Source organism: Cetorhinus maximus, chromosome 26 (assembly GCF_964194155.1).
Source record: "Cetorhinus maximus chromosome 26, sCetMax3.hap1.1, whole genome shotgun sequence".
Classification (NCBI taxonomy): domain Eukaryota; kingdom Metazoa; phylum Chordata; class Chondrichthyes; order Lamniformes; family Cetorhinidae; genus Cetorhinus; species Cetorhinus maximus.
Window position 1 is genome coordinate 12,091,929 of NC_135904.1, and position 19,952 is coordinate 12,111,880.

Here is a 19,952-nt window from a genome sequence, read left to right on the forward strand (position 1 = left end):
CAAAGGAAGACGGTTGTGTTTGTTGGAGGTCAATCTCAGTTCCAGGACATCACTACAGGAGTTCCTCAGGGTATTGTCTTAGGCCCAACCATCTTCAGCTACTTCATCAATGACCTTCCTTCCAGCATAAGGTCAGAAGCCGGGATGTTTGCTAAAGATTGCACATTGTTGAGCACCATTCTCCACTCCTCAGATACTGAAGCAGCCTGTGCTCATATGCAATAAGACCTGAACAACATTCAGGCATGGGCTGATAAATGGCAAGTAACATTCGCGCCATGCAAGTGCCAAACAATGACCATCTCCAACAAGAAAGAACCACATTCAATGGCATTACCATCACTGAATCCCCCATTATCAACATCCTGGGAATTACCACTGACCAGAAACTATTTATATAGCTGGTCTGGTTTAATGTGGCTACAAAGAGCGGGTCAGAGGCTAGGAATTCTGCAACAAGTAACTCACCTCCTGACTCCCTAAAGACTGTCCTCCATCTACAAGGCACAAGTTCCACAAGATGGAATACTCTCCACTTGCCTGGATGAGTGCAGCTCCAACAACACTCAAGAAGCTCGACACCACACCATCCATTAGAAAGCAACCCATTTGATTGGCACCCTATTCGCCACCTTCAACATCTTCTTCCCCCACCAATGATGCATTGTGGCAGCAATGTGTACCATCTACAAGATGCACTGCAACAACTCACTAAGACTACTTCAACAGCCCATAGGACAAGGGCAGCAGACACATGGGAACACCATCACCTGCAAATTTCCTTCCAACCACAAACCATCCTGACTTGGAAAAATATCGCCATCCCTTCACTGTCGCTGGTTCAAAATCCTGGAACTCCCTCCCTAACAGCACTGTGGATGTACCTTCACCACACAGACTGCATCAGTTCAAGATGACAGCTCACCACCACCTTCTCAAGGGCAATTAGGAATGGGCAATAAAAATGCTGGCCTAGCCAGCGACAGTCACATCCAGTTGAGTTTTCTGAGCCCAATGGCACCCTGGATCCGGCTCCACTTTTTGATAGCTCAACTGCTCGTCAACAAATTTTGAATAATTTAATCACAAAATCACAACAATTTTTAAATACACTAGCTCACTAATGGTACCTGATCACTACAGGGTGCTGGGATTATTTTGGCTCCAGATAACCTTGCAAACCAATCCCTGAACATGTCAGAAAAGCAGCAAAAAGCCTATCAGCACAGTGATGGTAAATTGGTGATGATTTAGATGGTTGAAGTACCACTAGGCATCTAGAAAGGAGAATCCGTGGAATGATTTGATAGAGGGTCTTCAAGATTATGAAAGGATTCGATAAATGTATTTGGAAAGTCCAAAACTGGGGCCATAAATATAAGATAGTTACTAATAAATCCAACAGGGAATTCAGAGGAAACTTCTTTACCCAGAAAGTGGTTAGAACATGGAACACAGGGAGCTGGTTCAGGTGAATAGCAGAGATGCATTTAAGGGGATAACATCTATTCCTTTCTCCTTTCTCCTTTATCTGTTTATGTTTATAGAATGAGGCGAAGAGGGATAGGAAGAGTCTTTTATTCTTTCATTGGATGTGGGCATCACTATCAAGGCCAGTGTGGAGCAAAAATACTGGCATCGACCACTTGGGCTGAATGGTCCACATGCTGTAAATATTGTAAGCTTCAGCTCTTCCAATTCACAGCTTTTTGGAGGCTGGAAGCACTGAGGAAACAGAATCTCCATCTCTCTGAGATTATCAGCAACTCATTTAGGAGGCTCTTGAAGTACGGTGACTGGTTTCTGCTCAAGTCAAGACATACAAGCCAAAAACAAATCTCACATTCATAAAGGATCAACTTACATGAAATGCTAATATCTCGGAGTAAGGTCTCTAAGAAGTCCACATAATATTCAGACTTTTCGTACTGTGTAATCTTTTCCTTCAAGAGCTTTCCAAATTCTGTAAAGTCTTCTTTAGTGGATGGACACATGGAGTCAATTCCAAGCTGCATTACACTGTTCATGCCTGAAAGATAACATTCAATAAAATTCAGTTACTTCAGACAAGCCTCAGAATTCTAGCACCTCTCCCACCCTCGCCTGAGTCTTTCATTTGTCTCACATAGGCTATAGGTGGCTCACAATTCGCCACATCATCCCAACCCCATCCTCAAATTCAGAAACAGTAAAAGGTTAGGGTGCTCTCATGATCTGCATTGTAGAGAGGTAAAGACAGTGCAGAGTAAAACCCCTGTGTGTAACCAACATTGCAGCAGAGCACTGGGCTTCTGACGGCAACTTATTTAAAACATTCGTGGCTTGAGCATCCAGTACTGTGATGTGTGAGAGAGACAAGAACATAGACAGAATCAGTGTTTGTCACCTCCCCAGGACATCTTAAAGCATTTTCCAACCAATTACTTATTAAGTTTAGTCACTTGTTATGTACACAGCACAGCAATCAATAGGCAATATCGCCCTCAAACAGCAATGATCAGTTCACAGAATCAGAGTGCAGAAGAGGACCTTCGGCCCATCGAGTCTGCACCGACATATGAGAAACACCTGACCTACCTAGCTAATCCCATTTACCAGCACTTGGCCCATAGCCTTGAATGTTATGACGTGCCAAGTGCTCATCCAGGTACTTTTTAAAGGGTGTGAGGCAACCTGTCTCCACCACCCTCTGGGTAAAAAGGTTTTTCCTCACATCCCCCCTAAACCTCCTGCCCCTCACCTTGAACTTATGTCCCCACCTGACTGACCCTTCAACTAAGGGGAGCAGCTGCTCCCTATCCACCTTGTCCATGCCCCTCATAATCTTGTACACCTCAATCAGGTCGCCCCTCAGTCTTCTCTGCTCCAACAAAAACAACCCAAATCTATCCAACCTCTCTTCATAACTTAAATGTTTCATCCCAGGCAACATCCTGGTGAATCTCCTCTGCACCCCCTCCAGTGCAATCACATCCTTCCTATAATGTGGCGACCAGAACTGCACACAGTACTCCAGCTGTGGCCTCACCAAGGTTCTATACAACTGCAACATGACCTCCCTACTTTTGTAATCTATGCCTCGAATGATAAAGGCAAGTGTCCCATATGCCTTTTTCACCACCCCACTAACATGCCCCTCTGCTGATCTGATTTTTTTAGTTTTGGTTGAAGGATAAATGTTGGCCAGGTCACCAGATATCTTCTGCTCTTCTTCGAATTAGACAAAATAAAAAATTTAGCTCTCTTCTCACAATGGGGAAGATTTATGCTACACACTCTGAACAGAGAGAGGGGAAACATTCCACCAACTTCCTTGGAAAATGGAGATTCTAGTTTTGCAGCTCAGACGAGAAGCTGCCCAAATTAACCTGTTACACAACACTGATGTTTTGTTTTGCTAAGATTCTTTTAAATCATAAATCGCCAATAAGGGCAGCAAGTTACAATCACAAATCTTAAGAACATAAGAAATATGAACAGGAGCAAACCATTCAATAAGATCATGCCTGATTTTCAACCTCAGCTCCCCTTAGCACCCAAAAATCCATGATCGCTGTCTTGCATACACTCAAACTGAGCAGAGAATTCAATGGTTTCACAACAGAGTGAAGAATTCTATGACCCCTGATTGTAGACACATGAGCCAGGAGAAACCGATATCCCCAACAAAGAGGTTTTGCCAGAATTATGGCATGAATATGAAAATCTCACCACTATACTGATGCACATTACTTCCACCAATAACTGACCAGAGGCAAGCTATAATCTTCTCCCTCAAACACATTCCAATTGCTCACCACTGATGACTGCTTTCACATTTCATTTCCTCCCCGCCAACCATTTAACATTGTTTGTTCCTACATCTGGATTCAAAGCACTGTGAAATAGTTCCCTGGAGATGTGCAGTTTGTGCTAAGATGCAATCAATTCAGTTGCATTTACACCAGGGAAGAGTTCATACCACATTTCATTAATTGACCAGTATAAATGCAGTAAAATAACTCAACATTCAACCAGCAAAAGTTTAATGTTAACTTTTCTGGGATAGAGGAATGAGAGTGGAGCTTGTCCTAAATTATTTTTGGACCCATCATGACCGTTCCCCATAAACACACGTTCATCTCGCTAGGGTCAGAGCATTCAACTGGGTTCACATATAGGCATGACTATCACCAGGAAAGTGTTTCTTTTTGTTTTACAAAATGCTCACAAATCTGACATTCCTTCCCATGTGATCTACAGCAATTACCTTCAACTCAAACTCTGTTTTTTTTGCTACATTAAACGAGATTTTTTTTTAAAATGGCTTCATCACTGATATTGATGTGAAAATCCCAATCAATTGCAAATTGTACTTTGGTTAAAAAGTAAAATTTACTCATAATTAGCCAGTGCCGCATCTAAGATGAGAATACTTTAATGGGAAATGGGATCCATACTCTCCAAAAAAAAAGCTCTATGAGGATGTTTAACTGCTTGCGATTGCTGTGAGATCCTTATGTACTCTCTCTTCACCACTCATCTCACCATTTGTATAATCTAATTCGTTTCCCACGTCTTCTCTTCTAGGTCACTTCACAAACCGCATTTTTAATTCCTACCCAAACTTTCTTCTTCCTCCTCTCCCCTATTGATGCATCTAAGGGGAAAATAGATAAACACGAGGGAGAAAGGAGTGTAAGGCAGTGCTTATAGGGCAAGTAGTAGTAGGGTAGCAGGAGGCTCATGTGGAACATAAGAAATAGGAACAGGTGTAAACCATTCGGACCCTCGAGCCTGCTCTGCCATTCAATATCATGGCTGATCTGTTTGCATTTCGAGTTCCACATTCACATCTAACCCCGATGACCTTTGATTCCCTTGCCTAACCTCTGCCTTTAAAATATTCAATGACCCCGCCTCCACTACCTTCTGAGGCAGAGAATTCCAAAGTCGCACAACCCTCAGAAAAAATTCTCATCTCTGCCCTAAAAGGGCAACCCCTAACTTTAAAACAGTGCCCCCCCCCTAGTTCTGGACTCAGCCACGAGAGGAAACATCCTTTCACCATCCACCTTATTAAGGCCATTCAGGATCTTATATACTGCAATCAAATCACCCTTCACTCCTCTAAACTCGTGAAACAAGCCCAGTCCATCCAACCTTTCCTCATAAGACAACCCACTCACTCCAGGTATCAATCTAGTAAACCTCCTTTGAACCGCCTCCAATGCATTTACATCCTTCCTTAAATAAGGAGACCAAAACTGCACACAGTTTTCAAGGTGTGGTCTCACCAATGCCCCGTATAACTGAAGCATAACATCCGTACTTTAATACTCAATCCCTCTCGTAATGAAGGATACCATTCCATTAGCCTTCTTAATTACTTGCTGGACCTGCATACTAACTAAATACTGGCATAAACCAGTGGGGCTGAATGGTGCTTTCTATGCTAAAAATTCTATTCAAGTTTCACATCACCCAACATGATTTGTACCTCTCAAAAATCATCAGCCTCAGAACTTCACTTAATAGTTAAAAAAAGAAATTCGGAACACTCTTCTTCCCCCTCTATTTCAAACTACTTTAAAAGCAACCAGCAACAAAGGGCAGCAAAGGACACCAAAAACCAGTGACATTCACCATCCAGCCTTGGAAAGAGCATGACAGAGACCAGCCCAGCATTTCACAAAAACAGCTACGCACTATACATTGTTTAAATTCAATGATGCGGCAGAAAGAACCTTTCTCCATCCTTTTCCTTTGGAAAAAGTTAATACTTTATTTCGATTAAGTGGAATGGCTACAAGTCCATCAGTTTAAGACTGTTCAGTTTTATCCCTATTGCTCCTTTAACATTCCAGGATTCAAACTGACCGCTGAGTTTCTCTCCCAGAGAAGTCTATCACCAGGGCATTTCCCACCCAGAGACTGCTTGTGGAGGAGCTGCATGCTCACAGGGAGACAGCTGAAGCACACTCACATTGTCACAAAATACGGCAACAAAACTACTTCATGGAGGAGCCGCGTGCGATAGACATTTCAAGAACGAAAGTGAAATGATCCTTGCTTGCAATGATTCCAGGTGGGCACTTTTCAATGCTGGTCATGTTAAATCAGGAGGGGCTGGTCACCTGACCTGGGAACTCCTGAGAGATGCAGTGAGGTGCTACGCAAATTCTTTGCTTCACATCAGCTGTTGTGTGGGTGCAAAGCCAAGTTTAGCAAGTTCCCTAGTCGCCTATTGGCTGCCAATATTAATCCCTCTGACTGCCCAGGTGATCTACACCTTGGGACCTTGAAATTTGAATCAGATTACTATCTGGAGCAATGCCAGTATCTCTAGCGCTAACCTGTCATAAATTAAACATTGCAAAAATTAAAAGCTCAATACACGTCAGACTGTTTGCACAGCAATAACCCAACAGAACCTAGTTCACTTCCCTATTGAAATAACTAATTGTCAAAGCACTGCAATGCAAAAACACTTGTCAAAATAATATTCTGGTTTATGAATCTGAAGGGGTTGGCTGAATTACAAAGCAGGGAATTTATTTAAAGGAGTCATCTGCTTTCATTATTCCTTTCAGTGTTTTACAGATGCTCCTTGTTATTGCAATCAGGAGGCTATATCAAGGATCACAGCCCTTGAACCCTTTCTTGGCGTGGCACGAAACACATTTCTCCATAAAAGCAAAATACGGCACATGCTGGAGATCTGAAATAAAAACTGAAAATAAAAACAGAGTTCCAAAGAGGCATAATGAACCCAAAATATTAACAGTTTCTCACTCCATAGATGCTGCCAGACTGGCTGAAGTTTTTCCAACACTTTCTATAATTCCTACAGAAATGTTTATTAAAGGTCATAGGCCATAATATTCCTATTTCTGCTCTGACTTGCTCTCAATTCCAAATTTTTAAACCATTGAAAGTTTTAATTGTCAGGAGATTGATGCTTCTGATCTTGAAGCAAGATGATTATTTCTAAAGGAGTAGTTCAAAGTGAGGGGCAGGAGGTTTAGGGGGGATGTGATGAAAAAATTTTTCACCCAGAGTCTGGAATGCGCTGCCTGGGAGGGTGGTGGAGGCGGGTTGCCTCGCATCCTTTAAAAGTACCTGGGTGAGTACTTGGCACGTCATAACATTCAAGGCTATGGACCAAGTGCTGGTAAACGGGATTAGGTAGGTAGGTCAGGTGTTTCTCACGTGTCAGCACAGACTTGATGGGCCAAGGGCCTCTTCTGCACTGTGTGATTCTATGAGTAATATAGGCTGATGAGTTGAGCTTTCTTTGCAATGTTATTTAAGAGCACAAAGTTAACCTTTAACCCAATCATTTCTGCACCTCCTGGGAACCCCAGAAGCTCACACTCAGGGTTCAGCACCCTACCCAACTGACCAGTAAGCTGTGAGCTATCACAATGACCATTTATGTAAAAGCAAATGGCATCATAGCTCATGGCCTTCCCAGGAATGGTGGGACAGGGATAAACAATAAAAAGAGTTACTCAATAAGTGAGCAGTAGTCTGCTCTTGTCAGATCACATTCTGGGAGGATTTGGGTGAGTCACTTCCAGCCCCAACTCTACAACCCCACTGCATCAATCCTCACGACAATTGGTCAATAATAGCTACAATAGCCACAATCCTGTGCTCCAGAAGCCACTCAATCTATCATGTGATCTTACTGTGCACCTGTGGCTGCTGTTTAGGAACACATGAACAGGAGTAGGTCATTCAGTTCCACGAGTCTGTTCTGCCATTCGATCAGATCTATATCTCAACTCTATTTACTCACATTTATTACATACCAATTGACCACCTACTTTACAAAAAAAATTTTAGACTTAAACTTTTAATTAGCTCTCAGCATCCACAGGATTTATACATGAACATTTTTCCTCAGGTTGATGTACATAGTGTGAACACAACCAGTATGCTAAGGACCCTGTACAACTGTAGTAAGACTAGGGTCCAACATTGGGGTGGTAGGTCCCCTCTCCTTGAAGGGTATACATGAACCAACTGGGGTTTTACAACAAAAAGCAGCTTTTGTTCACCTTATCCTGGCAATAGCACAAATTACTAGAATTTGATTGAGTACAATTTCACAACATGCTGCAATTTAACACAACCACTGGATTACTAGTTAATTATTAAAACCACTATATTCTAACCTCTATGTTACTATAACCCACTCTGTCCAGTGAGTCCAAAAGAATAGAGTGTCATTTTCTCTCTGGCTGTTCACAGAGGTGCCTGGCGGAGTAATGCTCAATTGCAGACAACTCCAGGACACTGCAGGAGGGTCAAAAAGCCTATTCCCTAATCCCTCATCCCCTCCCCAACCAAGCAGTACTGAAACTAAATGTTGCACTCCTCCCCTCTTCACCTCAGCATGCAGCAGTGAACATTTTTGAACCTTCCTGGTTGATGTGGCTCAGCTATTCACTGGGCTAACGCAATTGGTCAAAGGCAAGGAGGACTGCTTTTTCATTTAAATAAATATTTTATATTTGAAAGGAACTCTCAGAAGGATGTGGATTCAGATTAATCTACAGGGTTATGGGGGAAATAACTCAATTGGGAGATTAAATTGAACAGCTCTTTCAACGAAGCACAAAGGGTTCAATTACCTTCTACTGAATTGTATTGAGCATTAATATTTTTACATTTGGATCCTTAATGTTAACTCAATGGGATATTTCATCCATTTCACAACCATATGATTCTGAAACCCAGTTAATGATTCTGGGCACAGTTAACGTTTAAACAAATGCTGCACTGCATGGCAATGCCAAGCAGCACTGCATGTTTTTTTTTTAAAAAAAGGAAAAAGAGGAGCATTTAAACCATCGACTATATTGCAGCTACAAAGCTCTGCATCAGAAAAATTTAAGTTAGCAGTTGCTGGACTGTTTATTATACTTGATCAATTGTATGCAAAGAAAAAACAAATTCAATTTTTCTGTATCCTGAACTATCTTGAAATTCTTCCGTATCCTGAACTAGCTTAAAATTCTTCCATGCAACTAATTGCAAACTAGATACAGACACATAAGGACACAATACAAAAGGCATTTTAACTTCAAGCATCAAGCAGTGTCAACGGTGTTTTAGCCCCATCTACAGCAAAGCAGCAGAACTGCACCACTTTTTATTGCAATTATATTCCTAATTTCTAGATTATACACCACAGGAGGCCATTCGATCCATCATGCCCATGTTGACTCTTTGAAAGAACTGCCCAGTTAGTCCCATTCACCTCTGTCCCCATAGCCGCACAAGTAGCTCCTTTTATGGTTCAACATTGTCTCCTACAGAAATCATCATTAAAGCCTCCTACTGGGAAGAGCAGAGTCCATGGCTTCTTCCACATTGACTTATGCCTGCTCTCAGCCGGGATAGGCAACACAAATCAGCTGCTCTTCCCAACCGCACTGGAGATCAAGGGCTTTATTATCGAATCTTTCCTACCAATCAGCAGATAGAATTTGATACACAAACCAGCTTCTTGCTCAGGTTTCAGAGCTTGCAAAACACTTAACAACTTACAAATAACCTTGATTCCCTCTTTTCCCACTGACCCTTCCCTTCTCCTTTTGCAGATTGCTGGGATTTGCTTCCAAAATGCAGTGCTCAATAAATGAACCCACATCAGCAAGTGTGGGGAAACCATTGAACTACATAGGTCATCACAGTCTAGTCAGGTATCGGATTCAACTGATATCCAGACAAACACATCTTAGCAGGGGTCACTCTCTTCCTTTGTAGCTCAGGTGTTGCAGTGTTCAGCATCATTCGCGACTTATCAGATACTGAAGCAGTCCATGTCCATACACAGTAAGACCCAGACAATTTCCAGGCTTGGGCTGATAAATGTAAGTAACATTCGCACCACGCAAGTGCCAGGCAATGACCATCCCCCCTTGACATTCAATGGCATTACCATCACTGAATTCCCCGCTATCAACATTCTGGGGTTACTATTGGCCAGAAGCTGAACTGGACTAGCCACTTAAATAAGAGCAGGTCAGAGACTGGGAATTCTGCAGAGATTAACTCACCTCCTGACTCCCCAAAAACTGTCCATCATCTACAAGACACAAGTCCACTTGCCTGGATGAGTGCAGCTCCAACAACACTCAAGAATCTTGACACCATCCAGGGCAAAGCAGCCTGCTTGATTGGCACCCTATCCGCCATCTTAAACATTCAGTTCCCCCACCACCTATGCACAGTGGAGGCAGTGTGTACCATCAACAAGATGCACTGCAGCAACTCACCAAGGGTCCTCTGACAGCAGCTTCCAAACCTGCGACCTCTACCACCTCGAAGGGTAAGGGCAGCAGATGCATTGAACCACCACCACCTGTAAGTTCCCCTCCAAGCCACACACCATCCTGACTTGGAACTATATCGCCATTCCTTCACTGTTGCTGGGTCCAAATCCTGTAACTCCATAACAGCATTGTGGGTGTACATACACCACTTGGACTGCAACAGTTCAAGAAGGCAGCTCATAACCACCTTTTCAAGGGCAATTAGGGATGGCAATTAAATGCTGGCCTGGCCAGCGATATCTACATCCTGTAAACAAATAAGTGAAAAAAGGTACGAACAACTATTTAAGCATCCTTCCATGGCTAATATTGACACAGGCCCAGGATTGAAGCTGGGATCTTCGTGGTCAGTGTGGCTCAGTGATACGTAAATATTTTGTTACGTAGTAAGAAAGTCAAGATGATTTCCGTCCAGGTCACTGCAGCAACTCTTTAGCTGAAAGTCAGTTCAAAATGTAGGCTGATAGTCGTCAGATAACGGAATCCCAAATAGAGCAGGAATCATCACTATCAACACTCCAGGTCACCAACAAGCCATTCAAATAATACTGCATCAGCATCTTATAATATTTAGAATGCTTTTAAACTCAACAACTATATTGGAGCTTCCATCAATGTGGAATTGTACAAAAACTATTGACATAATTGAAGTTTGTGAGACTTAAGGAAGTTAATGAACATTTATTCTCAACTTACCAAATGTGTCCTTCGCTACTTCCAGATCCGCCTGTTCTTGTAGCTTTGCTAGTCGGAATTTTTCTGCTAGTTGTTCCTCTGGCGAGAGCTCCACTGGTTCTGCTACTTTCTCTGACTGAAAACAACATATATGTAGAATAGGCAAACAGAATAAAAAAATGACAGTGATTCCCAGTAACACCATCAAAATGTTGATTCATCATTTTTATTTCCCTAAAATTCAGTGTCTGCATACCCTTGTTCCTCTCCCACACACGCTAAAGTCTTTAAAATTGATTCACTGCCAGGATGGGCATCACTGGCAAGACTGGCATTTATAACTTGCAGGTTGAGTCGGTAGGAAGACAAATGCAATGTTGGCATTTATTTCGAGAGGACTAGAATATAAAAGCAGGGATGTGCTGCTGAGGCTTTATATGGCTCTGGTCAGACCACATTTAGAATATTGTGAGCAATTTTGGGCCCCGTATCTCGGGAAGGATGTGCTGGCCCTGGAGAGGGTCCAGAGGAGGTTCACGAGAATGATTCCAGGAATGAAAGGCTTAACATATGAGGAACGTTTGAGGTCACTGGGTCTATACTCGATGGAGTTTAGAAGGATGAGGGGGGATCTGATTGAAATTTACAGAATACTGAGTGAACATGGGGAAGATGTTTCCATCAGTAGGAGAGACTAGGACCCGAGGGCACAGCCTCAGAGTAAAGGGAAGACCTTTCAGAACAGAGATGAGGAGAAACTTCTTTAGCCAGAGAGTGGTGAATCTATGGAATTCACTGCCACAGAAGGCTGTGGAGGCCCGGTCATTGAGTGTATTTAATACTGAGATAGATAGATTCTTGATTGGTATGGGGATCAAAGGTTACGGGGAGAAGGCGGGAGAATGGGGTTGAGAAACTTATCAGCCTTGATTAAATGGCGGAGCAGACTCGATGGGCCGAATGGCCTAATTTCTGCTTCTATGTCTTATGGTCTTATTGTTCATTTCTTGGTGCCCTGAGATGGTGATGATGGTGGGCCATCTTCTTGAACCACTGGTTCAAAGCCAAAAGAGGGACTTGCTCTTCTCATCGCAGGAGGAAATTAAGTTAACAACATGTGTGACTCCAGTCCCTCACCAATAAGTTCAGACCAGGTAAGGATGGAAGATTTCCTTCCCTAAAGAACATCAGTTAACCAGTTGGGTTTTTATGATAATCTTACAGGTTTGTGGTCACCATTCTTGTTAACAGCTTATATTTACAGATTTTCTTTTTAAAAAACGGTTTTAAAATCTCAAACTGCAGCAGTAGGATTTGCACTCACATTCTCTTAATTACTGGTCCAGGAGCATAACCACTACGCTACATACTAAACAAGTGAAAGGTCAGGGAGACAGCCTCTGTCCAATGCATCAATGAGGTGTGCAGTTCCCTCCCTGCTAGTGGAAACAGGCCTGAGAGCTACCCTCCCCATGAGACTGGGAATTCATAATAACAAACCCCAGCACATGCCACCCTTGCAACAGTACAGCTTCCCAATCTACCTCAAGGTTGTCTAAAGATCCGATCAATCAGAAAGCAAAACAATTCAAACTAAAATAAAAGATTGAATTCAGGAACAAGTAACAGGAACTTACAGATATGCCTATCTACCCACTTGTTAAACACCTCATCCACTTCCTATCAGCTTGCTTCATTACAAATTCCCATGTTCATTACAGAGAGAAATTAACGTGACAAGTTTGCAAAGACAGCTTCTATTAAAAATGTGGATATATGATTTTAAAATGCAAAGATAAGGACATCATTTACAGCTTTAAAACAGAGGACTGAATTACAACGGTGCACCTTGGTTCATATATCTTTGCCTTCCTCTTCCACAAGAGATGGGTTACTGTATATAACCCATGTAAATAGAATGGAAGTACACATGTAAACATGAAAAAAGTGAAATAATCAGTTCTCGACAAACGCCTCACTTTATTTCTGAATCAGAATTATGAAGTACAGATTCACTTTTAGTAAATATTTATACATTCCTGAACTTGCAAGTGAAGGGGTTAAAAGTTCTCAGTGGTACTGTGCAACTCCAAACAGCTGGCCTATATGTGCTGATGCCTAATGCATTGCATTTTAGGATGTATATCCTTTAACAGTTTTAATTTTCCCAGTAGACTGCCATGTTTTCAGCACTGTAAATGCTCAGAGGCCTGGGACCTGTGGACTGTTACACCCTGAAGGATATAGAGCAACTTACGTTCTTTAACACGTCTTGTTTTCTCTTCTTCAGTTGCTTTTCTTTTTCCTCCCTCTCTTTAATCCGGTCACTTAATTTCTTCTTATCTGAAGGCTTGGCTTCCACTATAAGAATTACAGAAAAGTCAAAACCATAACTGGTGATATGGTAGCTATCACAGTGATAAGCAAACACATTAAAATGATATTTTCACTGTTTTGCCCTCATTTGCAATATCCAACAGGATACCTGTGTGGGATTTATGCTCAACAATCCCCAAAAGGTTACAGCAGCCAGCATGTCAACACTGAATCAGTGACAGGACAAGTGCTGAACACAGGTCATAAATCCCTCCATCTCCACAAACAAGTGCAAATTTTGTAAGGTTACTATACATCAACCTGAAAGCAGGTCATCTGTTCCTCTGTATTCTAGCAGAGAACAAGTGTACTTTTGAAATGTGAGAGGAGCAACCATTAGCAGAACTGGAGATTTTCTTATGTTATAAAAATCTAGCCCCAACCTAATCCTCTCCTGAAGGAGCAACCCAACAAAAAGAATGTTCCATCAAGTCTTACGATCCTCGAGTACCTCACACAAGTGACTATTCTACATGACCAGAGAGCCTCAGCGGGCTATTTAATTACAGTAAAAAATCGAACAATTCAACGGAAACCTGGCTGACATGGAAAAGCACAGGATTTGAGGGTTCAGGTTTATAAAACATTAAAATCAGCACAAGCATCTGAAGAGGGTAAGGCCATAAACAGCTGTAATACTGGGTTTCATGGCAATATGTAGAGGATGTAATGGTGAATCTATCTAACACTCGCTCAGGGCACCAATGAGAACTCACATGCTATGCTTCAAATTGTGCTGTGGGATCTTTTAACATGAACTGAGGGGGAAAATGGGTTTAATGTCTCATTTAAGACCATGCCTTCAATACTGCAGCTCGTCCTCAGTACTGTACAGGGTGTGTCAACCTCAATTTTGCACTAAACTGCTCTGGAAGGGTCTTGAACCCAGGACCTTTTGGCTCAGAGACAGTAGCACTACCAACTCAGCTTCAAAAAAGACCAAGGCCCTTTTAGATCACATCACCTTCTACCATCCTGGTAGTTGGATGATTTGATAACGGAATTGTTCACGAATCGTAGTGACTCTATCAATGAGTCCACAACAGACCTGGACATAAGGGGAGGAAAACCCCAGTGGTTGAGAGCTTAGGAATGATAAGTGCAAAGTCATTTGTCCCTCCCAAGCTTCTTCCCCTCATTACATATGTCATGACTCAAATGATTTACACTAGATCCCAAAATATTATTTCATTTGAATGAATCATTACTAACTCCTTCCCCACTGCCTCCTTAGGGAGCTGATTCCACAGACTGCTCAATGAAGGGAATGCTCCTCCCCAAGTATAGTCTATATTCCCTGTTTCAGCTGTTCTGGACAAGGTTGAAAGAGTTAGTCATGGTCCGCACAATCTTGTCTCTTTAGAATCCCAAAAGCAGCAATTACATCACCTGTTAATTTAAGTATAAAGAAATCCACAGGCTTACCGTGCTTCGCTTTTGGCTTCTTTTCCTCTTCATCATCATCCCAGTTATCCTATGGAAACAAAAAAATAACTGGTATTTAAATTCATATTCTCCATTCCTTAGAATGAAGACACCACTACAAAGTTCTAAAAGCTCTTGATTTATTTTAGTTTTTGTGCCTCACTTGTTACAGCTTCGTAGAGAGCAAATCCCTGCAGGAAACAGGTCCTGTGTATTGTAAACTACAAATGGGAGCAATTAAATCATTTAAATCCTTGTGTACCTTGTTTATGGAGTACAACACAGTGTGCTATTAAGCCACAGATGAGAAGATCGCAGCTCAATCCCGAGTCTGTACTGAGCTGATCTCTCAGCAGCCGCTGGGGTACAATTGGCCTCCGCATTCCTGGGATAGGGAGGCAATAGATTGTTGCGGACTTCTGTTAATGGCTTCAGTGGCCTCTGTTGGTAAAAGGCATGTGTAAATAGCAATGGTGGTAGGATCAGACCACTGTAGTGCCCTCTAACACTTGGTGCCTCAGTTACACAAGGATTTCCACTGTGGCAAGATACCAAAGGGTTTTCCCCAATGAAACTGTACCATGGGAAGACAGTGCATCGTAAGGATAGGTGGAAGTTGGTGGGAGGTAGACATCAAATGCAAAAAGAACAAAAGTAACTGATTAACAGAGAAGGCTGAGGGATGATCTGATAAAAGGTCTTTAAGATTATGAAAATGTTTGTGACATTAGATATAGAGAAAATGTTTCAACTGCAGGCAAACAGAATCAGAGGCAGTAATAAATGTGAACTTGGGTGAAAGGAACAGGAGGACAGGTTGGTTGGGTTAAAATGGTAGGAGGTGGTTAGTGTGAGCATAAACAGTGGCACAGCCCGATTGGGGTGACTGACCCATTTCTGTGTTATAAATAGTATGTAACACATTGGAATGTTCAAAATATTTGGCTCCTAAGCAATGTGTGAAAAAAAACGGGGCGGGGGTACTGGCAAGTTAAGAATGATGTTGCCCCTCCATCAGCACCTACCTTTATCAAGGAAGTTCTGCCCTTGTTAAATCCCATTATAGTTACCTCCTTGTCCCTGCTGGTGTCACTGTATAAACAGCCATCAGAAGGGAAGCCAGTTTCACACTTTCATCTCCATACACATCCTCTAAAGGAGCTGCTAAACTTTCATCCTAACAATTCTGCAGAAACTAGGAATTTGACTATACAAATTTCTACCCTTCAAATCAGGGGCAGGTTTGATGGTGCAGGAATACCAACCAGTATAAGAGAGAGAGCAAATCATTGTGCCTGGATGCAGACACAATTCAATTTACACTTAAAAGTCATATATACGGGTTCTTTATTACTTAATTACAGTTAAATAGCAAAATATACAGCCACTTGGAAGGAGTTGATTGGGGAATATAAATTCTTCTCCAGTACAGGAATTGGGAGATGCAAAACAATCTGGTGAAAGGGTGTAATTTCAGCGTTACATTTATATAGGAAACACTTACAATCAGGAAAATAGTCAAACAAAATATGAAAAAAGGAAGTAAGCCTTTGCTTACTTATGTAAAGTAAGATTTTTAAGTGTATTACATAGATTGAATGTTTTGTTTTTAAGTTTGTTACAGCAAGGCATCCAATCTTTTGCCTTTATGCACCATTTAAGTTCACAAGATGGAACCTCAAACCATGATGCACAACTTTAAACCCCCTTAAGTTGCACATCATGTTATTCTATGGCAACAAATACTGAGTTAACAAATGAAAGAGTTCTGATACAAAATAAGTTTTAATAAGAAATATCAATGTATTAAAAGCATAGGGAACTGGGAGCATTGTATTACACTAGGTACCCGACGAGGTTGGCTTTTTTTTATTCATTCACAGAATGTGGGCTTCGCTGGCTGGGCCAACATTTATTACCCATCTCTAGTTGCCCTTGGGAAGGTGGTGGTAAGCTCCCTTCTTGAACCATTGCAATCCATATGGTGTAGATACACCAACAGTGCTGTTAGGAAGGGAGTTCCAGCATTTTGATCCAGTGACAGTGAAGGAACGGCAATATATTTCCAAATAAAGATGGTGAGTGACTTGGAGGGGGACTTTCAGATGGTCGTGCTCCCATCTACCTGCTGCCCTTGTCCTTCTAGATGGTAGTAGTCGTGGGTTTGGAAGGTGCTATCTAAGAAGCCTTGGTGAATTCCTGCAGTGCATCTTGTAGATGATACCCACTGCTGATACTGTGCGTCGGTGGTGCAGGGAGTGAATGTTTGTGGATGTGCTGCCAATCAAGCAGGCTGCTTTGTCCTGAGTGGTGTCAAGCTTTGAGTGTTATGGGAGCTGCACTCATCCAGGCAAGTGGAGAGTATTCCATCACACTCCCGACCTGCGCCTTGTAGATGTTGGACAGGCTTTGGGGAGTCAGGAGGTGAGTTATTCGTCGCACGATTCCTAGCCTCTGACCTGCTCTTGCAGCCACAGTATTTATACGGATAGTCTAGTGCAGTTTCTAGTTAATGATAACCCCCATCCCCCCAGGATGTTGATAGTAGGGGATTCAGTGATGGTAACGCCATCAAACATCAAGGGGTGATGGTTAGATTCTCTCTCGTTGGAGATGGTTATTGCCTGGCACTTGTGTGGTGTGAATGTTACTTGCCACTTTTCAGCCCAAGCCTGGATATTGTCCGGGTCTTGCTGTATTTGGATATGGACTGCTTCAGTATGAGTCGTCGTGAATGGTACTGAACTTTGTGCAGTCATCAGCGAACATCCCCACTTCCGATGGAAGGTCATTGATGAAGCAGCTGAAGATGCCTGGGCCTAGGACACTACGCTGAGCAACTCCTTCAGTGATATCCTGGAGCTGAGATGACTGACCTCCAACAACCACAACCATCTTCCTTTGTGCTAGGTATGACTCCATCCACATTTCCCCCCCCCCACACACACCACATTGACTCCAGTTTTGCTAGGGCTCCTTGGTGCCACACTCGGTCAAATGCTGCCTTGATGTCAAGGGCAGTCACTCTCACCTTACCTTGGTAGTTCAGCTCTTTTGTCCATGTTTGAACCAAGGCTGTAATGAGGTCAGGAGCTGAGTTGCCCTGGCAGAACCCAAATTGTGAGACTGTAAACATAGATTCAACGGGTCAAATGCCTATGTGTGCTGCAGAAGCCTATAATCTCAGGTTGCCAGTATAAACAGGTCTCAAGTGTTCCAATTTGGGATTTCTCCATCAATGAGGCAATACTACTAAATCCTGCCATATCCAAACTTCAGGTGCACAAAATGCAACAAGGCTTTTTCACTCAACAATTTGGCAATGGGTTTTGAGAGGAGACACAATGCTCAAAGGGTGCAAGCTGAAATCACCAGTCCTACAAAGCATTGTAGATGGACTTCAGGAATACTGGGCAGCTCAAATGTAATCACACTTTTTAATCAAATACAGGCATTAGAGCTGGGTTGTGGATTTCAGAGTCACAATAAAAACTAATTCAAGTATCGAAATACCCCTAGATACGTCACTAATCTCCCGTGTTAGGAAACAGTCAATCTACAAATCTTTTAAATGACCTGTACTTTGTGGCCCTCTCTAGGGCCAGCCTGAAGAAATGCAATCCTGTGCAGGACATTTACTCACCTGGAGTGGGGAGGCAAATGCTGCTGAGGGCTAGGATTCTTCACACTTGGCTCCACATACCTTGAAAATTTATGTTCAAGGTCATAGCCAAATAAACAACAGGCTCACCAACCCTCACTGTTAAGTAATTAAACATTTTTGAATGCTGAAACATTTAGAGACCTGTGAAAACCCTTAGTTCTTCTTAATCTGACGTACATCCTGTGGGGTTGGTTAAGTGGGGTGACTCTGCAGAGATTCGCAATCAGGCAAATAGAAGGTCCACCTGTGGATTTCTCAGCAGTTTCATTTGGAGATTCAAGGACAAGGGTAGATTTCAGTGCATGGCACATCCAGCTGGCCAAAGAAAAAGTTAAAGTTCAACCAATGATCACTAATAAGTTAATTCAGAAAGTTTTAAAAGTAAAGCCACACTATTGAGAACAAAATTCTATAAATTCGCCAGCAAGTGATTAGCCACTATCTACATTTGAAGCCTAATCAAGACAATATTTTGGAAGCCATTTATTTAATACCCCTCCACAAATATACTGTCTCATAGAAACACAATGGTCTATGGCATAGGTCGTCATTTGGCCCAACATGTCTACGTCGACCAAGAAAGAGCTATCCTGTCTGTGGTCTAACTAGCGTTTCATACAGTTCCAGCATAACATCCCTGCTTTTATACTCTAGGCCTCAACCAATAAAGCACAATATCCCTAATGACTTCTTGATCACATCTCCCTGTCCTGCTACCTTCAGGGATCTGTAGAACATACATTCCAAAGTTTCTCTGTTGCTGTACGCTTTTCAGAATCTTACTATTTGCCTATTCTCTTGCTTGCGATGACATAGTGGTATTGTTGCTGAACTAGTAATCACTGGGGACCCAGGTTCGAATCCCGCCACAGCAGATGGTGGGGTTTAAATTCAATGAAAATTGGGAATTAAAGGTCTAATGATGACCACGAAACCATTGTAGATTGTTGTCCTTTAGGGAAGGAAATCTGCCGTCCTTACCAGGTCTGGCCTACGTGTGACTCGGCCCACAATGTGGACAACTCAAACGCCCTCTGAAATGGCCCAACAAGCCACTCAGTTGTATCAAACTGCAAAATCTCAAAAATAAGGGTGAAACTGGACGGACCACCCGGCACCAACCTAGGCACCGCAAACGACAATGGAAAACTCAGCCCTGGCGACCCTGCGAAGATCTAACATCTGGGGGCTAGTGTCAAAATTGGGAGAGCTGACTCTCAGACTAGTCAAACAACAGCCTGTCATCCTCACAGAATCATTACTTACAGATATTGCCCCAAACACCAGCATGACCATCTGTCCTGCCGATGGGGCAGGACATACCCAGCAGAGGTGGCAGCACAGTGGGATATAGTCAGGAGAGAGTTGCCATGCGAGTCCTCAACATCGACTCCGGACCCCATGAAGTCTCATGGCATCAGGTCAAACATGGGCATGGAAACCTCCTGCTGATTACTACATAGAACCCTCCTTCAGCTGATGAA

General features: G+C 42.5%; 1 protein-coding gene across 2 annotated transcripts in view; it reads right to left on the minus strand.

Annotated features, from left to right (window-relative positions):
- The window catches only part of LOC144668282 (eukaryotic translation initiation factor 3 subunit J-like), a 35,374-nt gene that overhangs the window by 3,905 nt on the left and 11,517 nt on the right, over positions 1–19,952 (minus strand). For both annotated transcript variants that reach the window (XM_078530115.1, XM_078530116.1), the window contains exons 3-6: positions 14,805–14,853; positions 13,261–13,364; positions 11,025–11,139; positions 1,865–2,029 (exon numbers count right to left, since the gene is read on the minus strand). In XM_078530115.1, coding sequence (XP_078386241.1) covers positions 1,865–2,029; positions 11,025–11,139; positions 13,261–13,364; positions 14,805–14,853 — 433 coding nt within the window. The remainder of the gene's footprint in view (positions 1–1,864; positions 2,030–11,024; positions 11,140–13,260; positions 13,365–14,804; positions 14,854–19,952) is intronic.